The following is a 20,802-nucleotide window of genomic DNA, read 5'->3' as shown; positions in this document are numbered from 1 at the left end:
CTAGCTCGCCCATTAATGTCTTCATCGAAATGACGGATTATCTGCTTGTTGTCCACTTATGCCATAGTAGGTACACCTCAGTTGTCAGTAGAAACCACATTTGTTTAAACAAGTCAGCCATATCAGCTATGTTTTTTTAAGTCAGTAAATGAGGCTGAATGAACTGTTTCGTTGCCAGACAAGGCTCCGCTGATACCCAGGTGTAGCAGTGGAAAGGTGTTGGGACTCTGCTGTAGCAACAGCTTTATGTAGTTTGTGGGCACAGCTCGTCACCGTTATAGTGCAATTAATGTATTGTTTCGTGTTTGTGTTGTGGCTTGCTGACATGCATCCCCTCAACATTTTTTAGGTTTGCCCCACCAAAATGTACATGCCAAAAATCGCCACTTAACTTGGCATTGAACATACAGTGATATACTCCAACAAACGGAGTTGTCTGCCTCCATGTTCTTTTTAAATCCATTTTTATCCATTTGAAACTCATCCTTTTCCACGTCTCTGTCTTCATCCAGAACAGCACATCACAGACCATCATTTCCCCCTGCACATGAATACAGCAGTGGCTGCTAATGCCCCTCTCATACTGATTAATACGGAATCAGAATGGATGGGGTGTTTTGTGTGTGTGTGCTCTCTGAATAAGAGACTATGTGGGAATGTGTTTCTGTGTGTGTGTGCTCTCTGAATAAGAGACTATGTGGGAATGTGTTTCTGTGTGTGTGTGCTCTCTGAATAAGAGACTATGTGGGAATGTGTTTCTGTGTGTGTGTGCTCTCTGAATAAGAGACTATGTGGGAATGTGTTTCTGTGTGTGTGTGCTCTCTGAATAAGAGACTATGTGGGAATGTGTTTCTGTGTGTGTGTGCTCTCTGAATAAGAGACTATGTGGGAATGTGTTTCTGTGTGTGTGTGCTCTCTGAATAAGAGATGATGTGGGAATGTGTTTCTGTGTGTGTGTGCTCTCTGAATAAGAGACTATGTGGGAATGTGTTTCTGTGTGTGTGTGCTCTCTGAATAAGAGACTATGTGGGAATGTGTTTCTGTGTGTGTGCGCTGGTAGTGTGGTCGTTGGATGGGGTTGGAGAAGAGTGTGTGTGTGTGTGTGCTATGTAGTGTGTTTCTTGTTTCTGTGTGTGTGTGTGTGTGTGTGTGGTTGGATGGGGTTGGAGAGGAGTATGTGAGTGAGTAGCCTCTTTGTCATGACCCCTGGACTGTTGATCACGTTTTGTCACAAACTCATCTTCTCAGCCGGGGCGCTGGAGAGGCCGTGGAGTACCTCTGTCATTCACTGACAACACTTGAACCTGAGGCTACCGCGTAGACAGAGGTCCCCCGTCCCCCCCGTCCCCCGCACACAAAGAAAAATCCCAATTAATGAGGGAAAGGTTTGAAGAGGGTGCCCTTGACTCTGCCTGTGACGGCTTAATTGTAATCTCCCACAAGCCCCCTGGCAACAACCTTCCCCGTTCAACGGCCCCCTGCACTTCTGATTGAACTGAAAGGTGTTTGGCATATTAAATTTACCTCTCAGGTCTGAGGTATAGTGGAACATCTGTTCTGTTCCGAGCCTCTGTACATTATCAGGTAGCGAGGATAAAGAGGCCTTGATGCGACCTGTATAGAACCTACTCCTCGAATGGACAGTTAGAACCACGGGAGGAAAACCGGTGGTAGAGGATTTAATACACATCTGTTATATAAATGTGTATTTACTCTTGAGGGACGTGACCTCGGGGTTAATACTCTCTAGGTCCATTATTGCGCAGAGAGGAACAGCCGTGCTTCATGTCATGTATGTCTCTATACTTTATCTTGTCACTCCCAGTAGAGAGCTATCCTTCACGGACCCTCGTCTTCATTTAAGCCCGTTGTGACCATTGGGTCATGTAAATGCGACGGTGTGACAGACGGAGGCACATCCTGTGTGGAGGTACCCTGCTCCATACCATGTACAACGCTCATTAGTGTCTCTGTATTCAGTAGAAACCATCATACATTGGAACCATTGTAGTTTATCATACTGCATGTCATTACTATGTCTCTGCATAGTATAGGACATCTGGAGCGGGATTAATATGATTTCGTGCAGCTGTGGCTATTCGGAGAAGAGATGCATGCATGTTTTCATGTCTAATGAATTACGCGTCTGTGTAATTTCCCCTCCCTCTCTTCCACAGTCATTTCTAAGGACTGAGATCAAATATGACCTTTATTAAGGCCTGCGATATCTGTACAGTGGGCTGCTGTTCTTCCTGCTGGCTCTCTGTCTGACTTTTGCAGATTCAGCAGTGTGTGAGGAAATTGTCTCCAGGACACTTGGGGGGGGGGGACACACATTTCAACATCCCCATCGCCAGCAGTAGATCATGCACACCATCTTAAAGTAGCATATCAAAAGGCCCATGGATGAACGCCAGAGTCAGCCCATGTGTTGTAATCGAGGAGCTAGCCTAGCCTAGCATGCTACAGTGGTGGCTGAGGTAGAGTGCATGATGTGTTGTAGTCAAGGAGCTAGCCTAGCCTGCTACAGTGGTGGCTGATGTGTTGTAGTCAAGGAGATAGCCTAGTCTGCTACAGTGGTGGCTGATGTGTTGTAGTCAAGGAGATAGCCTAGTCTGCTACAGTGGTGGCTGATGTGTTGTAGTCAAGGAGATAGCCTAGTCTGCTACAGTGGTGGCTGATGTGTTGTAGTCAAGGAGATAGCCTAGCCTGCTACAGTGGTGGCTGATGTGTTGTAGTCAAGGAGATAGCCTAGTCTGCTACAGTGGTGGCTGATGTGTTGTAGTCAAGGAGATAGCCTAGTCTGCTACAGTGGTGGCTGATGTGTTGTAGTCAAGGAGATAGCCTAGTCTGCTACAGTGGTGGCTGATGTGTTGTAGTCAAGGAGATAGCCTAGTCTGCTACAGTGGTGGCTGATGTGTTGTAGTCAAGGAGATAGCCTAGTCTGCTACAGTGGCGGCTGAGATGATGGATGTGGATGATTCCCCAGTCCCTGCTCATGTGCGGTTCACAGAGGTGCCGTCTGAGCTCAGACCAAAGCTCTCATCTCTAGCCTGATTGCTTTGTCCATCCCGTTCGCCACGTTGGTGTCTCAGAGTGGAGCTTGTGGTGGATTTCACACCGATTGTGGGTCGGCTCGGATGCAACGTTCCCGGGACTTTGCGTTCCGGACCTGACAGTATGGGCCATTATTAATCGCAGGGCATGCTGGGTAAATAAATTAAGACAGGGCGGCCATGGTGGAAGAAAGACGCATTATAGGGAGGCTTTTCAAAGTGAATGAGGATGGAAAGGTGACCATTTGGTCATTGTGTGCGAAGCGCGCAGCGTCAGTGAATTCTCCTCTTGTTAACATAATGCCGCCTTCAAAAAAAAAAAAAAGAGGGGGGCTGAAAGCATTTCTCCTGCATAAATAATGCAAATGGGAGAAATACATTTTGCAACAGGTTAGGGTTCTGCTCATTTCTATTCAAAGCCTTGCAGCCTTTCCTCCTCATATGAGGTTCTTAAAAGCCTCTCCTGAGAGCAAAGAGGTGGGTGGCAGAGCGGAACAGGGGACCTTTTGTCGAAAAGATGAAAGACGAGAAAACTATTAGGTGCAGTCACAATTATATTTTTCCTGTGTTTTATATCATATTGTTTCAACAGCCGATGAAACTAACACTGTAAAAGTGTGGAGAACAAAACGTAAATCAGTTTTATTTCCTGATAGTTGCTGGTTGAAAATACAATCTACACCTAGGCCTTCTAATCAGCAGGTTTTTTTTGGTTGGGAACATCACCATGTGGTAAATTGGTTGCTAGACCAATGTCAGCTAGCTTTCAGTTTTCTCCTGGCCACTCAGACCCCTCCCAGACAGACTGAGCAAAATTCTTGATTGAGAAATAGTTTTTTCCCCCTAAAAAACGACTTTTGCCCATTTTAATAGAAATCTATTACAGTAAGGTACTTAATTAATTGTTACCCAGAAATGATTTGATGTCGAAATAAAAATGGCTGCATTGGGCCTCTACTCATTGTTGGGAGAGGGGGACTTGGTCGGCGGGGGAAAAGCAATCAAGAAGCAGGGGCGAAATCCCCGGGGTTATTTGAGAAGTTTCAGAAAGCACTCGACATGGCAGGTCTCACCAGGTGCTCAGTGCTTCCCTCCAGTGGTGGGACACTTACAAGCATGTTTGCTCTTTCTATTCCTGATTCTCCCACAGAAAACAGAATAGCTTACATTACGTGTCTCCCATCCGTTTCATCAAGACCACTAATTGAAAGGGAGAGACCTAGTCAGTTGTACAACTGAATGCCTTCAACTGAAATGTGTCTTCCGCATTGAGGAACTTGATAGATGCAGTGTATATGCAGAGCCAGATAGATGCAGTGTGTATACAGAGCCAGATAGATGCAGTGTACATAATGGATGCTGGATGCAGAGCCAGATAGATGCAGTGTAAATAATGGATGCTGGATGCAGAGCCAGTCATCTCTGAGATCATGAAGGAAAGGAGACAAGGATCAGAACAAGGAAACCAGTTTACAGTATGGGAACACATCGTTTCTCCCCCTGGAACTGGACAGACAGTATCCCCCCCTGACTCTCAGAGCTTGTTTGGTGGTGGTGCTGCTGGATGCAGAGCCAGTCATCTCTGAGATCATGAAGGAAAGGAGACAAGGATCAGAACAAGGAAACCAGTTTACAGTATGGGAACACATCGTTTCTCCCCCTGGAACTGGACAGACAGTATCCCCCCTGACTCTCAGAGCTTGTTTGGTGGTGGTGCTGCTGGATGTTTGCATGGTTTCAGTTTCCTCTCAGCGGGCCGTGTGATGAAACTGTGTAACCCCCACTAACCCCCACTAAGCCCTGGATGGAGTTATCAGCTGCCTCTCCAGGGGGGAGCTAAAGAGAAGCGTTGCCGGGGCCAATGCATTCCACCCGTGACATCATCAAATCCTGAACAGCCTCAGCACTCCACTCCGTTAACTCTCCGTTGTCAACAACTGATTGAGGGTCAGTTCTCGGCCACCCTACTTCTAATCGGTCACCACTGTGAGCTGAACAGCTGAACTGGCCCATGGCCAGTTGATAAGCATGTGCAAACACGTTTCGCCCTTGCATTAGCGCCGGGTATCAGCATGGTGGCAGCATAGCCAAAGACCTTCAGCGGCGCATGGAGGGAGACACTCCACACACACTTCCCGTTCCTGTGATGAGACGACCCCAACTCTGAGTGGTAATTAAGGAGTGTTTAACCTCATCTGGGCTTTTATGACATGATGGACTGTGGAGTGACGACACTTTGGAGTGGCGGTCTGTCCAAGTGTCCTACACGATACTCTCCGGCAGCGCTGACACACACACACACACACGCAGTAGAGACCCTTCTGTCTTCTGATTAGGCCTTGCTGTCGAATGCGCTAAGTGGGCTGCCACCACACAGGAGAGGGGCTTAAGAGGGTGGCGGCTGGTCTGCTGTTTGAGCTGGGCACCAACCATGTGGAAGAGATAGGAGAGAGATGTGAGAGAGAGAGAGAGAGTGAGAGAGAGAGAGAGAGAGAGAGAGAGAGAGAGAGAGAGAGAGAGAGAGAGAGAGAGATGGGCCTTGGTGCAGCTCTCCAGACCAGCGATAAGTGGACCATGAAGTTAGGAGGGGTGTGAAAAAGACCTGATAGCAGGATGGAAGCACTCAATGAAGTCAACATGCAACAACAAAAATAAACCCCTGACAACAGCATTGCTTTTAAGAGGGCAGCTTGAAATGATCAGAGCTGGAGGCCGTTGGCTGTGTGTGTGTGTGTGTGTGTGTGTGTGTGTGTGTGTGTGTGTGTGTGTGTGTGTGTGTGTGTGTGTGTGTGTGTGTGTGTGTGTGTGTGTGTGTGTGTGTGTGTGTGTGTGTGTGTCAGCGGGCTTGAGGCGTCAATGATGGGACAAGAAGAAGGGGTGTAGAGGAAGCTTCCTCTAACTAACAGGCTACTGGGGGAGTGGGGCACTGCTCTGATTGAGCCGTATCAACAACACTAGCGTGTGTGTGTGTGTGTACTGCACTATGCTTGTGGGTGGTCTACATGATAAATACTAGGTCTTTGATCGCCTCACCAGATATTAGTGGTGATAACAATAGCTACAGTCATTATCCTTGTGCATTACAGATCTTCCTCATTTGTGATCCCAACTCCCTGGGGATGCTTGGGCGGTCTGAGATTACCGCCATGGAATAGTTGGCCATTAATCACTATTGATGGACACAAATGATAGCCTTCTCGTTGGGCTGGGGGTCATGTGCCTGGCAAGTCTGGACGTTAACTGATGACCCGTGAACTGCCGGACCAGTTGTTTTTACCCCAGGTGAAGTTCCCTTCTCCTTTATCTCTCCCCTGCAAAACTCACACATCTCCATTCTCTAGCCCCAGGCCTTAGGGGAATTGGTGCTGGGGCTTGTTCCCTTGGAAACCCCTGGTAATGACCTCACCAGTCTGGTGACCTGTGGAGAGAGAGAGAGTAATCTGAAGATGAGACCAGGGAAAGAGACAGAGATACCAGTGATATGTCAAGCTGTACCCAAATACTGAGAAGATCACTCAATATCTAATACCATTTGACCGATCCAGATGTATTAGTCATGTTTTCTAGGGACAAAGCTGGATAAACAGAGATAATATGATTGCCAAAATATGGGATGGTAAACAACAGGGTGTGTGTACGTGTGTATGTATCCATTTGTGTATCTGTGTGTGTGTTTGTGAGTATAATCATTTTATGTGTGTGTTTCTGAGTGGGAGTATTTGTTTGGGTATGTGTTTCTACACACTCTCTCTCTCTCTCTCTCGCTCACACACAGATTAGCTCCATCAATCCTTCAGCATATAGACTGCCTTTGGCTTTGTGTGTCTATGGAACTTCTGCCTCCTCTTTTTAGCTGTGCCCCCTACCGTGTCACCGGGGGCTGTCAAATGGGGGGTGAGATAACCTGTTTGCGCTGCATTGAGGCCTAATTGATCCCCGAGGCCGTGGAGTTAAGCTCTTCTCAACATTGCTTGACTCCACAATGACTCGTCTGGGAGGGAGACAACACCTGCTGGCTCACACCAGGGTGTTCCAATGACAGGCAAGACAGAGGGGGGGGTGTAAGGACAATAAAGGGAGGCCTCATCTGTCTTTCACATACAGAAGGGGGGTGTAAGGACAGTAAAGGGAGGCCTCATCTGTCTTTCTCATACAGATGGGGGGTGTAAGGACAGTAAAGGGAGGCCTCATCTGTCTTTATCATACAGATGGGGGGGGGGGTGTAAGGACAGTAAAGGTAGGCCTCATCTGTCTTTCACATACAGACGGGGGGGTGTAAGGACAGTAAAGGGAGGCCTCATCTGTCTTTCACATACAGAAGGGGGGGTGTAAGGACAGTAAAGGGAGGCCTCATCTGTCTTTATCATACAGATGTAAGGGACAACATACCGAATGTTGGTCTGCCGCTCATCTGTCGCTCGTCTGCTGTTCGTTCAGTGCGGTCGGCTGACTACTGAAATCTTCACGAGATTCTACTGTTAGAATTCGGTTTGCAAATTACAGACAGCACTCTGTTCAGAAGTGCTAAGTACTCTCGGCCGACAAACGCTACCGGTGTGTCTGTGCCTTAAGGGGATTGGGAAAGGGAGAAAGAGGGGAGTCTTTACAATGGGCCTTGTTCCACAGGTGTGGAGATTGTTACGCGTTCACCGCAGGGGCTATTGAACTGCCTGCCAGGCTGGATGGGACCCAGGGGGACATGCTGGAAAAACAGGAAGAGATCAGGTGAGCCAAGGCGGTGGAGAAAGGGAAAGAAAGAGAGCAAGCCGTGTGCTGAGAGGAGAGGGGGTGGTGACAGACATGTCCCAAGCACACCCTCAGTCCTGCTCAACCACCCCGTGATTAGCATACCTTTGAGTAGGATCCATAAAAATTAAAGCCAAAGCTATTGAACGCCTGAAGCTTTCAATGTAAAGACGTTCTGCAACAACGGTGCACCAAGCGTTGCAAAAGAGGCCGCATTCTAAAGTGGATGTGTGGGTGTCGAGTGAGAATGTGTCGGTTCTCCAGCACCCGTACCCCCGCCCCCTCGCTCTCTGCGTTGCCGGCGGCGATAGCAGGGGTTGGCACTCCGGTATCGTCCCTGGCAAGTGGGTGAGGTGCTCCACCACCATCACACACCAGCTCCCTTTCACACTCCAGCTGGAGGACAGGAGGGTCACTTTGTTGACCTGCTTTTAAAGCCCCACCACTTGGACAGTAATCACCAAAAATAACACCGGCGCTCTAAAGAGCCTAACGCCCATTGGCCTGTGAATGGAGTCACACAACCAGCACTCCCAGAATGACTGTATTAATCACCAGCAACAACAGAGGTGAACCCTTTTGAAAGCATACATATTCAACTGCATTATGCTAAAAAGTCATTGAACGACCTGGCGCCGGGGCCCTGTGTGTTTCCATATCAAACCAGAGGAGGGGGTAAACAATAGCGTGCAAATAAATCAAATATGGCCGCCCAAGCCTCTGCAGTGCCAATAGAATTATTGGAATATAAAACTCATCCCCATATAAATGACATTGTGTTGAAGTGACAAACCCCATGATTAGGCCCCAATTCTACTCTATTACACAATTTGACAGTTTATAAAAAATAATTGACAAAGGGATTCATTAGTAAAACAAAAAAGTAGTTAATTGTATCTGGGCATCTTGAACGTGTGAGACTTTGCACTTTGACCTCTCATTGGAGAATGTTATTGCAATCTGAAAAAGTGGCTCGCTGAGTGAAAAAATGAACATCCGAGTGAGTCGACCCCCTATACCAGCTAGAATCGAGAGTCTTCTCTTGCTCTGTGTGTCTCCCGAAGCAGCAGGCCCCATCTGAACCGAGGGCAGCTATTGATTCCTCTAACGATGTGGGAAAGAGCTCATTGTGACAGAGTTTTTCCAGGAGCCTCTTGTCCCCGTTTACCTTTAGTGCCTTAACGAATTGGCCTGATAGGCAGCTGTGTTTTCAAAAGGCTTACACACCACAGGTTTCTTTGGAGACGGAGGACGGGCTCTTTCATGGCAGGATTAGAGGCAAACCCATCAGCCCCAGATAGGATTCTCTGAAGGGAAATTCCTCAAGAACTGGCTTCACTTTTTACGGCGTCTGTTTGTGAAATCTGGCCGTGTAAAGATGAACAAATAGAGTCTCTCTGGAGGTTGTTTTTTTTATATAGGGATTTGATACAATCCGCACAGTGCACAGCCTTTGTAAAACATTTTTGGCAGCGAGGGCTTTGATAATGCTACTCCTTGTGTTTTTAAGATATGGCTAAGTGGCTGTTGATGTCAGAGAATGAGAATTGCAGAATGGTAATTGGCTCCGTTCCCCTCGTTCGCTCGACAGCAACATTCGAACCAATGCGGGCCTGGGGCTTCTGCCAAAAGCCTCCATCTATATTTTTTCCCCTCCCTCCCTCGCTCACTTTTTTTTTTGTTTGGCGACACTGCTCATGTCTGCATTTGTCCCTTTTGATAAGACCCTTTCATCCTGTTTGCATTGATTACTGGCTGACGAGTCACCCTGATACACTCGGGGCCCTATTCAGGCCAGCCTCGCTGCACACTGGGCCCATTGTGGCCAGGAATGTGTCTCCTTTCAGGGCCTGAGCCCGCCTATGAAAGCATGTCAATAATCCTGAGACAGCGGTGCTCCACAATACCTCGACTCGCCATGGAAATAAGGCCCTCATTTTCCGCTCCACTAAGGGGAGAGTGCTGGCTGGATAGGAGAGAGCAGACGGATGGACGCGAAACATCAAACCCCCAGCTCACCATCCCTGCTTCTGGGTGGGGGAGATAGCCTAGCTAAAACGGCATAATGCTAGCATTTAGCTAAATGAATATGTGAGAGTGTATTGTGTGTGCTCTTGTAAAAATGGATCCAAAGTCCCCATTTGGTTACGTAATAAAAATTGTGAGAAATCTTGCATGAGTTAACGTAGCCCATTCTGCACTTCACAACTGAGGTCTCAATAAAAAAAAATGTAAAAACCTTTTGGACCTCATTTCAGGAAGTATCAGTTCTGAGATGACGGTAGTAGTGGCTGGAAGGAACCAGCAGTAGGCTTGGCCGTGAGACTGTGGTTTCGGCACCGGAGGTTTGTTTGAGTAGAGAGCGTAATTCTGCAGGCAGAACAAATGGGATTCTGGTCTTTAGCGGCCACTAAAACCACTGAAAACAGACATCTGTTCTATTAATTTGGGGGCTGGTTTGCAGGGGCCAGGTAGGGCTGTGGGAATCCGATTGTAAGCCTGGAGATGGAGTGAAAGAGGGAGGCCGATCATCGCTCTGCAAAGAATTAAAACCACCTCTGCAAATAGCCCCAGTGTGTGTAGAGCCCCGGGGTGGGAGTTTCACAGCGTCCATGGTTCCAGTGTAAATAAACAGTGCAGAGGTCTGCGAGGGTGGAGGGCCTCTTCTCCCAGAGGTGAAGACCCTGGCCTTTGTTGCCTCCTAATTCAGGCCACTCTTTATTGAGGATGAGGGAAAAGTGGGTCTCTGTGTGTGATATTAGAATGCAAGGTCCACCATGTACTTGTGTGTGTGTGTGTGTGTGTGTGTGTGTGTGTGTGTGTGTGTGTGTGTGTGTGTGTGTGTGTGTGTGTGTGTGTGTGTGTGACTTTCAGGTCTTCTCCATGTTTTGACCTCCAACCACAGCGCACTTATGGCCAGGTAATGGTTTTTGTTGATCGTGTTTTATTTAATGGAAACTGATCTGGGTTATTTACATAGTTTCTTTCCCATACTTTAGTAAAATTGGTAGACTAGCAGCCCTTTGGCCCAGTTGTACTATTTGGGGCCTTTTATTATGCATTCGACCTCAGCCCAGAGTCTTTATTCCAGCCCTCAACTAGCCCACGTGGGCCAGTCCAAAGCTTACAATGAGGTAGCCAATGAGGAGTGGTCATTTTCTCCCTCCTTTGAGCGAATGACCCTGCTAGCCTCCCTGAGCATAAACATCTGAGAGGCATCCAATTAAAGTGGTGATATCTTCAGGCGTTTGAAGGTTCATCTGAAGCAAATGCCGTTAATTTATAATTTACACATAGCTTACACTTTAAAATGTATACCGTGTTTATTTTCTTCTGCTTTCAGGTCTGCACAGATGTTGTGGTAAAAAAATGGATTTGTCACATAGTGGAAAAGTCAGAATGAAATATTAGTTTGTTAACCATGTATAAAACTAGGTCGTTTTAGTGATGAAAAATATAGGCCCATTCCATATTTGACTTCTAGCATAATTCGCACTACTCTCTAGCGCGATGAATAATTTAGTGATGTTGAGTAAACAGGAGCAATAATTAGGTTCACAGACATTATGTCGACTTTGGTAATAAATCATTACCTTTATTTAGCAAACATGCATATACCCTATATTTACTTTTCTATAAGGCCATGAAGAACACTATCACGACCTCATCCTGCTTGCTTATAGGCTAGCTTTCCAAAAACAAGGGATTAAAAATGAATATAATCTCACATTTTTGTTCTACAGGGGAAAAAAAACTAACCCCAATGAAGACAGAAACTGTTGGCTGCAATGAGCCAATGTTAGAGCGAGGTAAATGCTTTGTTTTGCGGTAATACAAATGTATTCGGTGGAGGAGGGGGGAATCAAACTGATATTTAGCCCCTACTAACTCCACCCCTCCACCCTCTTTTGTTTTATGCAAGGCTCTTTTTACCACATGGTAGTGACAGATTGTTTGAGCTGGAAGGAAAAGCCATTCGAAGCTAATTAAGCAGCCATTCCAGGGACTATTTGCAGGCAGGAGGGAGAGAAGCACAGGCATTTGTCAGCGCTGAGCCCCGCGTGGTATTGATTGACAGCATGGGATCCTGACTGACAGCCTTTGCTGCCTCTGGCCAATTGTAAGCGAGGAGGTACGACAGCTGCACAGCCATTGGATAATGAACAGTGACGGGGAAGGGGAGCCCCACGTGGGGCTGAGTATAGCGAGCAACACGTGATAGGCTGACTTCCTCGGGCGCAGACATGTTGTACCTTTCAGCGTTGCCGATATGAAAGCTTGTTGATGGTTAAGGTCTTATTAAAAATGTAGGTCGATCAAATCAGTCTGATCAATGAATACATTTAATCCCCAATTTCTAGTATTCGTGTTAGATTTATGCAAGGGCTATGCTTAGTAAATTCAATCATTCTTAATTAAAGGCTTTCAAACCTACGTGATGGAGCAAATCATTCATTAAACACTACAGTCCTAAATGATTACGCTATTTGTAGGCTGGATCTTCTAAGATAGCAAATTATAGAACACATACATTCTTCAGAGCACATTTAATGTGCTTGTGAGTTTCAGATTTCATAAACTGCAGTGTAGCCTATTCTAAACGTTTAAATGAGGCAAGTAATGAGCTGATATAGAAAAAGAGTTGCTTAATTGCTAGGACACTTTTTAGTCCAGAAACACAGGCATGCTCAGCATTCAAATTTGATTTTTACATTGTATCTAACATTATATGAGATTTAACCATGTGTACCATGCTGCACATGCCCATGTCTGCATCACATGAGGGACTTAATATATCAATGATTAAAAGTCAAACAGTATATTCTGACATTTGTGGCAGAAACATTTATAATTACCTTTGTTTATTACAAGTTCGTCAGTTGAATACCAGTTTAGATCCAAAATGGCGAAGATATGAGGTCATATATCACAGTCCAATGGGAACACAAGGGTACTATCTACCCCACGTGGGGACATCCCTCTCTGATAGGCTAATGCAGCTAAACTCATTCGGAGAATCCGATTGGCTTGTGAGAGGCCCTCTCGCGGCAGTTGAGTCCTCGTGTCAGTGCACAGTCTGTGTGTGGTACAGCAAGCGTTGGAAAAACTGGGTAAATCGAATGCAAGCAATTGCTTCGTTACAACATCCAACTTTTCTACGATTTAACCTCTTTTAACTTACAAAATTGTATTTGGATTTACTAGAAGACTCGTCAATAATTGCATTTATCCAAGAAAGGCTTTCTTGGAAGTTTTATGCGGTCAACAACTCGTTGTAATCGACGGCTCTCCGACGTCGGATCTGAAAAGCATTGTCGAGGCAGGTCGTGCGGCGCCACGAGATCACCGAAGTTCCAAGGCTCGGCTGGGACAAGGATTCCCTGTAACCAGCGATTACTTTTGGATCATTTTTTCATTCTCATAAGGAAGGTTACCAACCGAGGATTGTGAAAATTCGTTCAACAGAGGGATTATTGCCGTCGTAGGGGAGGGGAATCAATCGAGACAAAGGTAAAGAAGAAGACCAGAGAAGAGCCCGCTAACAAGACGGGTAGCTTTCATGGCTGGGCTACTTTGAAAACAGCAGTGTGTTTTATAACCAAGCTTGGTGGAATGAATGTCATAATCCCGCAGCCCGCTTTGTCGTATATTCTGTTTTCCAGTTGCGCTCGAACACTGCAGCTCGGCGAACAGCAAATTGTTACATTTGTTGCGAATGCAGATAATATATAAACACGATACAATGTATCAACTTTGATTGTAGCGAGGCTGGTCTTTTTGGTTTTGGATAAATTGTTACCCGTGCTACGCGCCTATTGTAGTTTTTTTCGTCTGCTAGTGTAGCCTATTATCACTCCAGCGTGAAGGCTTGACACGCCAACAAACCTGTCAAGCAAACCCATTTAGATATCACAATTTCCTAACATGTCGGATAAATATTTGCAAATCGAGAATAGCGGCTTATTATGACATGTATTTTAGAGAGACGGACCAGGCGATGATAGTGAGTTAAATTAGAGGCTATAATCTGCATATGCCATTGACTAAATTCAGCAAGTATTTCCTTGCTGTCGTCACGAGCATATTTTGAAGCTATGTGCGTGTTCCGATTGCATACTCCGTTCATTTAGCTAATATCCATTCTGTTCTGCTTTTTTTTGTTATGTATGTTTGTGATGTTGAAAGGAAAGGGGCTTAAAATCAACAATAAAGATCGAGAGATCGGAGGGTGGAAGTGTGTTCGCCGCCGCGGAGGATTGGCATTGTCCGACCGCTTGTGCGCACAGGGAGGGGTGGCGGACTATCGCACATCTACTCGGATTACTGAAGTATCCCCCGATTTCCCTCAAAAAAGGATACATTCAAGATGTATCCACAGGGCCGGCATCCGGTAAGTATCCCAGCTCTTGAGATTATTATGCGAATTCATGCAAATGTACCGCCTTCAAAATAATTAGCTTGTCAGACACGAGCTCGTGATCTGCACCTTACTATTTATGGTCTGCACGTCGAGTAGCCTAGTCCCTCTGTTTATGGCGCTCGACAACACGTTTCGACAGGTTACTGCAAATAAACAATCGATTCACGTATAGGATTCTTATGAGCAGTTTTAATAACGAAAGACGGCCAATATGTAAGAGGGGAAAAAAATATTTTCAGAGCGAATTTTTTTTTTACCCTCTAAATTCCTCCAAGCTGCTGCATTGAAGCAGTAGCGGATATGCTGTAATTATCGAGCTTACTGCACGGCATCATTGGCATGCATTGAATTCCTCACAAATCAGGTTGTGATTTCCCCTCCCTCTCTCTCTCTCCCGCTCACCCCCCTTCCCTCTCTCTCTCCGCTCACCCCCCTTCCCGTGCTCTTTGAGGACGGGCGCACTGACCCGCCTCTGTCATCGCACTCTTGAGTGATAGTGGTTCTTCCCACCATTATAAAAGCGGCCACCAGGCAGGGCTCAAGGGAACGTTTGGGTACCACACTGACAAACCACCATTCAGCAGCAGCAAAAATAATTTTACACGGAAGAGAGAGGCCTATAGGAGAGGGAGGCTAAGAAAGCACGATGAAGGATGATGATACTATTTTGCCATCTTTCTGTTGCTATTGATTATAAATAGACTTATGTTATAGAAATGGGCTGAGATCTAGGCGTTATGTGTTATTGTCTGTTATGTTATAGAAATGGGCTGAGATCTAGGCGTTATGTGTTATTGTCTGTTATGTTATAGAAATGGGCTGAGATCTAGGCGTTATGTGTTATTGTCTGTTATGTTATAGAAATGGGCTGAGATCTAGGCGTTATGTGTTATTGTCTGTTATGTTATAGAAATGGGCTGAGATCTAGGCGTTATGTGTTATTGTCTGTTATGTTATAGAAATGGGCTGAGATCTAGGCGTTATGTGTTATTGTCTGTTATGTTATAGAAATGGGCTGAGATCTAGGCGTTATGTGTTATTGTCTGTTATGTTATAGAAATGGGCTGAGATCTAGGCGTTATGTGTTGTAGCCTGTTATGTTATAGAAATGGGTTGAGATCTAGGCGTTATGTAATAGGTGTGGCTGCACTACCACTTCATTGGGGTTATTGATATCAACACTGCTTTTCTCTAGGCACCACACCAACCAGGGCAGCCTGGCTTCAAGTTCACCGTGGCCGAGTCCTGCGACAGGATCAAAGACGAGTTTCAGTTCCTGCAGGCCCAGTACCACAGGTAATGACATCCATTTTTAGAGGAGGTATTTCAGCTGAAAGAACCAGGCTACTCATGATCAATCTAGTTAGAGATGTCTGCTAACACTGGGCTAACACAGGTAATATAAAGTTGATTTGGGGTATGTAGAATTTATATTTTTCACATGGTACAACTATATTGAGTGATTATGGTGTATTGTGTTTCTAACCAAAGATTTCTGTGAAATGTAATAAAGCATAAATATTGGCTCATAATAATGGAGCATATTTCTCCTCTTTCAGTCTCAAAGTGGAGTACGACAAACTGGCCAATGAGAAGACAGAGATGCAGCGTCACTATGTCATGGTAAGAATATCACACTACATACAAGTACAATCACTTCCTGGAAGTAAAACCCTGCATGTGATGGTTAGTAAGATGTGTTATTATTTTCCCTCAGATGAAACGGTAGCAACCCTGTTTGTTTGCAGAGGCAATTTGAGTTACATTTTTTGGGTGCATTTGAGATTGTTGACTCATGATCATCTCTGTGTGGTGATTGTCCAGAATGGGACATTGGGGCCTCCTGTGATTGGAGGAAGTGTGTGTGTGCACCAATAGAGAAGGAGTGGGTGGGGGTTGTTGTGAATCTCCACCAGAGGTCAAATGTCCGGCCGTTGATAACAGGGCGTGACGGACGAGGCTTTGTGATGATGGGGGGGGGGGGTCATAATGGCTCCATGGCCTCTTTTATGCCTCTGACCCCCTAAGGGTTAATGACTGGCCTGCTGGCTTTGTGTGTGAAGCTGATTATTTAGGGCAGTATTCTCCCAGGGTGAGCTATGGCCTATGGGCCTTCACATACCCAGGGCCTTCTAAGACACCCAGGGCTCTCATTAAGGATGGAGAGGGTTTGGGGAGGGGGATGGAAGGGACCCCCTGGCCAGGTAGACCACTAGTTAGTCACGGTGGAGTATGACATGTTATATTTTAGCCTCGCTGTTTAGCGGTGGCCTCTTATCCGGGGTGACTTGCAGACAATACTGTGGCCTATGGCTGAATGACCTCATCAAGTAGAGGACATAGTCAACTGAAGTATTACCATTAAAAAAAAACACAAATAGCACTATTAACCTTTACATTTTTGCCATTTTAGAATGTGACTTAACTCCAAAACAACAGCTCCAACTGATCCACGTTCAAACGTTCCCTTTTAAAAAATAAAAACAAATCATTTTCAAAGCCCCCCCATGATCAAATAGAAATTGTAAGTGTAGATGGTACAAAGTTATTTGTATTTACTGTCAAGCTACAACATTGATCCAACAAAGAGCCTAGCTGAGGTTCTGGGTAACACAAAAAGGGCTGGTGAATGAATGGAAAATAACCAGTCAGTCCCTAGACATGATGTAACAGAGGCCAAACTCTGAGCTGAGGCCCCGTGTATATAAACCCCTCTTATCTTATTTGTCCACGCCAGGATTGACTTTAACCAAACGCACTGGTACTTTAGTTAAACATTATTTTTTTATTCTGAGGAAATGCATGCACCGGTTTAGCGGTAGTGTGTGAGAGGGGGGTTGTTAGATAAACAGGATGGACTAACTAGGCCTCATCTGGCAGCCGCCAGTTCACGCCCTGATAGTGAGTATCACTATGGATGTCTAATCTACGATTGACAACAATCTATTTGTTTTGAAAGACTCGTATTTCGCCAGACTGATTGAGTTAGCAACGTAGCATTTTAAAATCGGACTGTGCTCAAAAGAAGTGGATTGGAGTCCTGTAGCTTAGCATTTACCCTATCCACTCAGACATGGTTCACCTCGCTCACCCCCTAGACTCCCAAAAAGAGCTCGAAGAACAAAGAAAAGGATAGAAATAGAGGGAGAAGTAGACGGATCACTACAGCCTTTGAGCCGGCCTGGGTGGGGGAAGTGTTAATCAGTAAAGGGCTACAACATCTAGTTCTCTCTCTTTAGCCACTCAGGAGTCCAGCATTCTGACATGCAGCCTGCTTCCCATGGAACACTCAGTCCAGCATTTCTGATGCATGCAGCCTGCTTCCCATGGAACACTCAGCTTTCTCTCCCTTTAGTTTTCTGACATGCAGCCTGTCCATGGAACTATATTCTCCCTTTGACATGCAGCCTGCTTCCCAGCCACTAGTTCTCTCCCTTTAGCCACTCAGGAGTCCAGCATTCTGACATGCAGCCTGCTTCCCATGGAACACTCAGCTTGTTTTCACTTGTCCACTATATTCCTTTTTTTAAATATTCTAACTAGTAAATGAATGAGATGTGAATGTTTCATTGTGTCACTCTTGTCTTTTCCAGTACTATGAGATGTCCTATGGGCTGAACATTGAGATGCACAAACAGGTATGTAGCATTATCCTCATCTGTCTACTTTGAAAGACTGGTTGTTAGTATATGGGCTCTCTATCTGTCCAGCGTATGGGTTCTCTATCTGTCCAGCGTATGGGTTCTCTATCTGTCCAGCGTATGGGTTCTCTATCTGTCCAGCGTATGGGTTCTCTATCTGTCCAGCGTATGGGTTCTCTATCTGTCCAGCGTATGGGTTCTCTATCTGTCCAGCGTATGGGTTCTCTATCTGTCCAGCGTATGGGTTCTCTATCTGTCCAGCGTATGGGTTCTCTATCTGTCCAGCGTATGGGTTCTCTATCTGTCCAGCGTATGGGTTCTCTATCTGTCCAGCGTATGGGTTCTCTATCTGTCCAGCGTATGGGTTCTCTATCTGTCCAGCGTAACGTATGGGTTCTCTATCTGTTCAACGTATGGGTTCTCTATCTGTCAGCGTATGGGTTCTCTATCTGTCCAGCGTATGGGTTCTCTATCTGTTCAGCGTATGGGTTCTCTATCTGTCCAGCGTATGGGTTCTCTATCTGTCCAGCGTATGGGTTCTCTATCTGTCCAGCGTATGGGTTCTCTATCTGTCCAGCGTATGGGTTCTCTATCTGTCCAGCGTATGGGTTCTCTATCTGTCCAGCGTATGGGTTCTCTATCTGTCCAGCGTATGGGCTCTCTATCGGTTCAGCGTATGGGCTCTCTATCGGTTCAACGTATGGGCCCTCTATCGGTTCAACGTATGGGCCCTCTATCGGTTCAACGTATGGGCCCTCTATCGGTTCAACGTATGGGCCCTCTATCGGTTCAACGTATGGGCCCTCTATCGGTTCAACGTATGGGCCCTCTATCGGTTCAGCGTATGGGCCCTCTATCGGTTCAGCGTATGGGCCCTCTATCGGTTCAGCGTATGGGCCCTCTATCGGTCCAGCGTATGGGCCCTCTATCGGTCCCGGTGTCTGTCAGTTAAGTGAAGGAAGATGGTGACATCAGCTTGTGAGTCATTGAGTATGTTTACATGCACAATAATAATGTGATATTAAACTGATTATGGCAGTAGGCACCTGCTTTTCTGAGCAATTATTAGGACATTTAAACACCGGTGTTCCAGTGGTGTATTTGATCTGTGCCTGTGCTGGCACCAGCCGAGAGCCTCCCTCTTGTTCCAGTGGTGTATTTGATCTGTACCTGTGCTGGCACCAGCCGAGAGCCTCCCTCTTGTTCCAGTGGTGTATTTGATCTGTGCCTGTGCTGGCACCAGCCGAGAGCCTCCCTCTTGTTCCAGTGGTGTATTTGATCTGTACCTGTGCTGGCACCAGCCGAGAGCCTCCCTCTTGTTCCAGTGGTGTATTTGATCTGTGCCTGTGCTGGCACCAGCCGAGAGCCTCCCTCTTGTTCCAGTGGTGTATTTGATCTGTGCCTGTGCTGGTTCTGAACAACTGAATGCATGTCTCTTAGAAATAGTTTTCCCTTACAAACTTTATATGTCCAAACTGAGCATCAAATCTGCCTCCCAAAAATAACATGGTCGCTGTGGTAGAACGTTTATTTTGATTGGTGATTTTCAGCATTTATCAGAGTGCCATCAGGTAGCCTGATTTCAGATGTGTCCATGGAAACAGGATTATTATTATTAGGGAAATGTGTTTTTCTTGCAAATAATGTACATGTTTTAATCAAACTATTATATTAATCTGATTATTCACAAATAATCACACTGTGCATGTAATGTGCTCATTATGTCTGACACATTGTGGTGTCTGTTTGTAGGGGATTGGAAAGCAAGAGCTATGATTGTTCAATGACACAGACACACAACCTTAGTCGATGCCCTCAGTCTTAAATGCTTTTAATGCTTCTCAGTCACACAGACACACACCTCACGTTCTCATTGCCTCCTGAGAAACGCACACACAAATACGAGACCTTAGTCTATGCCCTCAGTCATAAACACTCCTCAAAGTAACACACACACACACCGACTCCCTTCCTGTCTGTGAAAACGCTGACGGGCTAAACAGCGAGCGGGGCAGGCGGCCTGATGGGGCTGCTTTGATAAGATTAAAGTGAAGTCTGGCGAGGACTGAGTGTGTGTGTGTGTGTTTCTCCCAGTGACAAGTCTGACTCAACTAAAGGCAGCATGCAGAGCCAGCCAGTCTAAAACCTCATTAGGTCTGCTGCCTCTCAGCAGAAAGTATTAATCAGCAGGAGAAGCCAACCAGAGGGCTTCTTCAGCCTCAGCCTGGCTGTGAGTGGAGGAGACATTAGACCTGCCTCACTACTGGAGAAACAGACAAAATGGCCGCCTTAGAGAGCGAAAGGGGGAACGCTGCTCAGTCAAACAGTCTGTCAATATCCACCGGGCCGTGAAGCGGGCTTTTTAGAGGCGAGGTGATTTGTGGCATCTATCACGCAGTCTTCTCTAGTCTCCCTCTGGTTCCTTTCATCTCTCTTCTGTCTTCCCTGGCTTTTCGCTCTTTCCTTGTTTATTTTCCTCCTCTTTACCCCCCACCCCCTTCTCAGTGTGATGTGAAGTGAGAGATGGGCTGTGCCTGTGTGTCATTAGCACTGTAATATGATGTATGAACATGGGCTTCAGGCAGGCTGGTCGAGGAGGTGATGGGCTTCAGGCAGGCTGGTGGAGGAGGAGGAGGGGATGGGCTTCAGGCAGGCTGGTGGAGGAGGGGATGGGCTTCAGGCAGGCTGGTGGAGGAGGAGGTGATTGGCTTCAGGCAGGCTGGCGGAGGAGGGGATGGGCTTCAGGCAGGCTGGTGGAGGAGGAGGGATGGGCTTCAGGCAGGCTGGTGGAGGAGGGGGGGCTTCAGGCAGGCTGGTGGAGGAGGAGGATGGGCTTCAGGCAGGCTGGTGGAGGAGGGGATGGGCTTCAGGCAGGCTGGTGGAGGAGGTGATTGGGCTTCAGGCAGGCTGGTGGAGGAGGGGATGGGCTTCAGGCAGG

At 46.4% G+C, this 20,802-nt stretch overlaps 1 protein-coding gene and 1 long non-coding RNA gene across 11 annotated transcripts in view; one reads left to right on the top strand and one right to left on the bottom strand.

Annotated features, from left to right (window-relative positions):
* Nucleotides 1-4,507: 4,507 nt before the first annotated feature.
* LOC127927628 (uncharacterized) lies at nucleotides 4,508-12,706 on the bottom strand. The gene is made up of 3 exons (XR_008128250.1): nucleotides 12,659-12,706; nucleotides 6,381-6,474; nucleotides 4,508-4,638 (listed from the first exon to the last, which is right to left on the bottom strand). It is a non-coding gene; the product is annotated as an uncharacterized LOC127927628 (long non-coding RNA).
* A 92-nt stretch (nucleotides 12,707-12,798) lies between these two features.
* The window catches only part of LOC118374760 (transducin-like enhancer protein 3-B), a 67,003-nt gene continuing 58,999 nt past the window's right edge, over nucleotides 12,799-20,802 (top strand). For 4 of the 10 annotated variants that reach the window (XM_052514245.1, XM_052514242.1, XM_052514243.1 and 1 more), the window contains exons 1-5: nucleotides 12,853-13,313; nucleotides 13,989-14,193; nucleotides 15,419-15,519; nucleotides 15,783-15,846; nucleotides 17,817-17,861. In XM_052514245.1, coding sequence (XP_052370205.1) covers nucleotides 14,170-14,193; nucleotides 15,419-15,519; nucleotides 15,783-15,846; nucleotides 17,817-17,861 — 234 coding nt within the window. In that variant the 5' untranslated portion in view covers nucleotides 12,853-13,313; nucleotides 13,989-14,169. Of the gene's footprint in view, nucleotides 13,314-13,988; nucleotides 14,194-15,418; nucleotides 15,520-15,782; nucleotides 15,847-17,816; nucleotides 17,862-20,802 lie in introns of all 10 variants that reach the window. The other 6 variants (XM_052514247.1, XM_052514246.1, XM_052514244.1 and 3 more) reach the window with 3 other exon arrangements.

This window comes from Oncorhynchus keta, unplaced genomic scaffold (assembly GCF_023373465.1).
Source record: "Oncorhynchus keta strain PuntledgeMale-10-30-2019 unplaced genomic scaffold, Oket_V2 Un_scaffold_1597_pilon_pilon, whole genome shotgun sequence".
Taxonomy (NCBI): domain Eukaryota; kingdom Metazoa; phylum Chordata; class Actinopteri; order Salmoniformes; family Salmonidae; genus Oncorhynchus; species Oncorhynchus keta.
Note: the sequence above shows the minus strand (reverse complement) of the source record. Positions and strands in the feature narration are given on the sequence as shown.